The 1750-nt window shown below is 41.0% G+C and overlaps 1 protein-coding gene across 1 annotated transcript in view; it reads right to left on the minus strand.

Annotated features, from left to right (window-relative positions):
• The window catches only part of PEAK1 (pseudopodium-enriched atypical kinase 1), a 183065-nt gene that overhangs the window by 29948 nt on the left and 151367 nt on the right, over positions 1–1750 (minus strand). Inside the window, exon 6 of the mRNA XM_011982676.1 lies at positions 276–1021. Within this exon, the coding sequence (XP_011838066.1) occupies positions 276–1021 (746 nt within the window). The remainder of the gene's footprint in view (positions 1–275; positions 1022–1750) is intronic.

Consider the following 1750-nt stretch of genomic DNA (forward strand, 5'->3'; position numbering starts at 1 on the left):
AGAGTTTGGGTTAAGGTACCTCCAAGATCCCATAGAATTCTTGTTTACCTCTATCTTTGCATGCAGTATACTGTTGTAATTCTGTTAAGTTACACATCTGTTTTCTCTAAATAATAAATAAGCCCCCTGCTTAATCCAGCATCTGGTAAGAGGTAGATGCTCAATAATTTGCTGAATGGAGGAATGAAGGAAAGAAAGGAGAAAAGCAGAATGAATGCATCCCAATAACAATGTACTAGTTAAGACTTAACATGAGATTTATAATATTTTCTTACCTTGACTGCATAGTTATTAAGTGGATCTTTTGCATATGAAGCAGTATAGTAAACTGCATCACCTGCCTCACAACATGGTTTATCGCTGGTTAGCCTGAAGTCTGACCAGCTGTCCACTCCAAAACGGAGCTGGTCTTTCTGCCCAGCCATGAAAAGGTCTTCGCATTTAACAGCCAGTTTCTTCAAGGCATCTGTATGAAGGCTTCGGATTTTACCCACTACTTCCTCCCGATTCTCAAGTCCTCGATAAAGTGCTTGTCTCTGCGGCTTCTGGATGCCTCGGCCCTGTCTGCAAGAGGGCCCACGCCGGCTAGAGAGGGATTCCATGCTGTTGGAAAATCTATCCTTAATACTGAGAGTGGTTAAGCTGGAAATGCTGTTTGCTGCTGAGGGGACAGGTCTCTCCTTGCGCAATGGCCTTTCCAAGGAGTCATAAGACTCAATGTCCAGTCCTTTGAGTTCATAGCTGATGGAAGAACCAGCACTGCTGGCATCCCAGTTGGGGTCGATATCATAGGTGGGATTAGCCATGACACAAAGACTACTTTCCATGGATTTCTGGAGGTCCTTGGAGATTGGCTCTGTATTGGCTCTTATGATCATCTTCTTTGGCAGTGGGGGTGGTGTAGGTTGGGAAGCATTGGGTGCTTCTTGGTCTGTTTTCCCTCCAAAGGCAATGGCATCATCCACAGCTCCCTTGGGCTGTCGTGGCTGCTTGGGTGGTATCATGGCTGCTCTAGATTGCCCTGTATTGTTTTTAAAGCAATAAAAAGGAAAGAGTAAGTAAAGTTTTCAATCTCATTTTATAACTGAAACTTGAGCAGAAATGAGTGAGGTAACCATGGGAATGTAAGAATAAGTCAACTCTTTAGTTCAAAATGGGAAAAGAGAACAACCAAAGAACAAATACCTAAACTTTGAAGCATCCAAGCCTTGGTGGGAACAATAAATATGCATAATATCTTGGCCCTGTCCAGGAACAGGGCACTGGTTTGGGTGATGAGTTTTTTTTTCCAAAAAGGAAACCAGATTCTCTAGTCCTACCCTTCAGAGTGCTGTATTCACCACACCAGAATATTAAGGAATGACAGACCCTCAAATATACTTGGATTGTGACAGAGTAGAGATGATAGCATTGTGGATAAAGAAAATACTTGGGAGCATTATTACAAACAGAATTGAAACTAGCAATGCGACCATTAGACAGGGGCTCAGAAGATAGTATTCTGTTCTTTTTATTCCAAAGTTACATTGTATTGTATATAGTACTTGTCAGATATATAACATTTTCCAACACATGAAAACAATTTCAAAAGCCATGATATTTATTTTACTATAGAGATAGATTCTGACATTGCTTAAACTGGTCTACATATAAGATTCCTGTGATTGTGGTAAGGGGAACGGTGTATATGAGCAGTCAACTTCTGTTCTGAACACTAATTCCCAAACTCTTATGTGATTCTCTTTTATTT

This window comes from Mandrillus leucophaeus, unplaced genomic scaffold, assembly GCF_000951045.1.
Source record: "Mandrillus leucophaeus isolate KB7577 unplaced genomic scaffold, Mleu.le_1.0 Scaffold241, whole genome shotgun sequence".
Taxonomy (NCBI): domain Eukaryota; kingdom Metazoa; phylum Chordata; class Mammalia; order Primates; family Cercopithecidae; genus Mandrillus; species Mandrillus leucophaeus.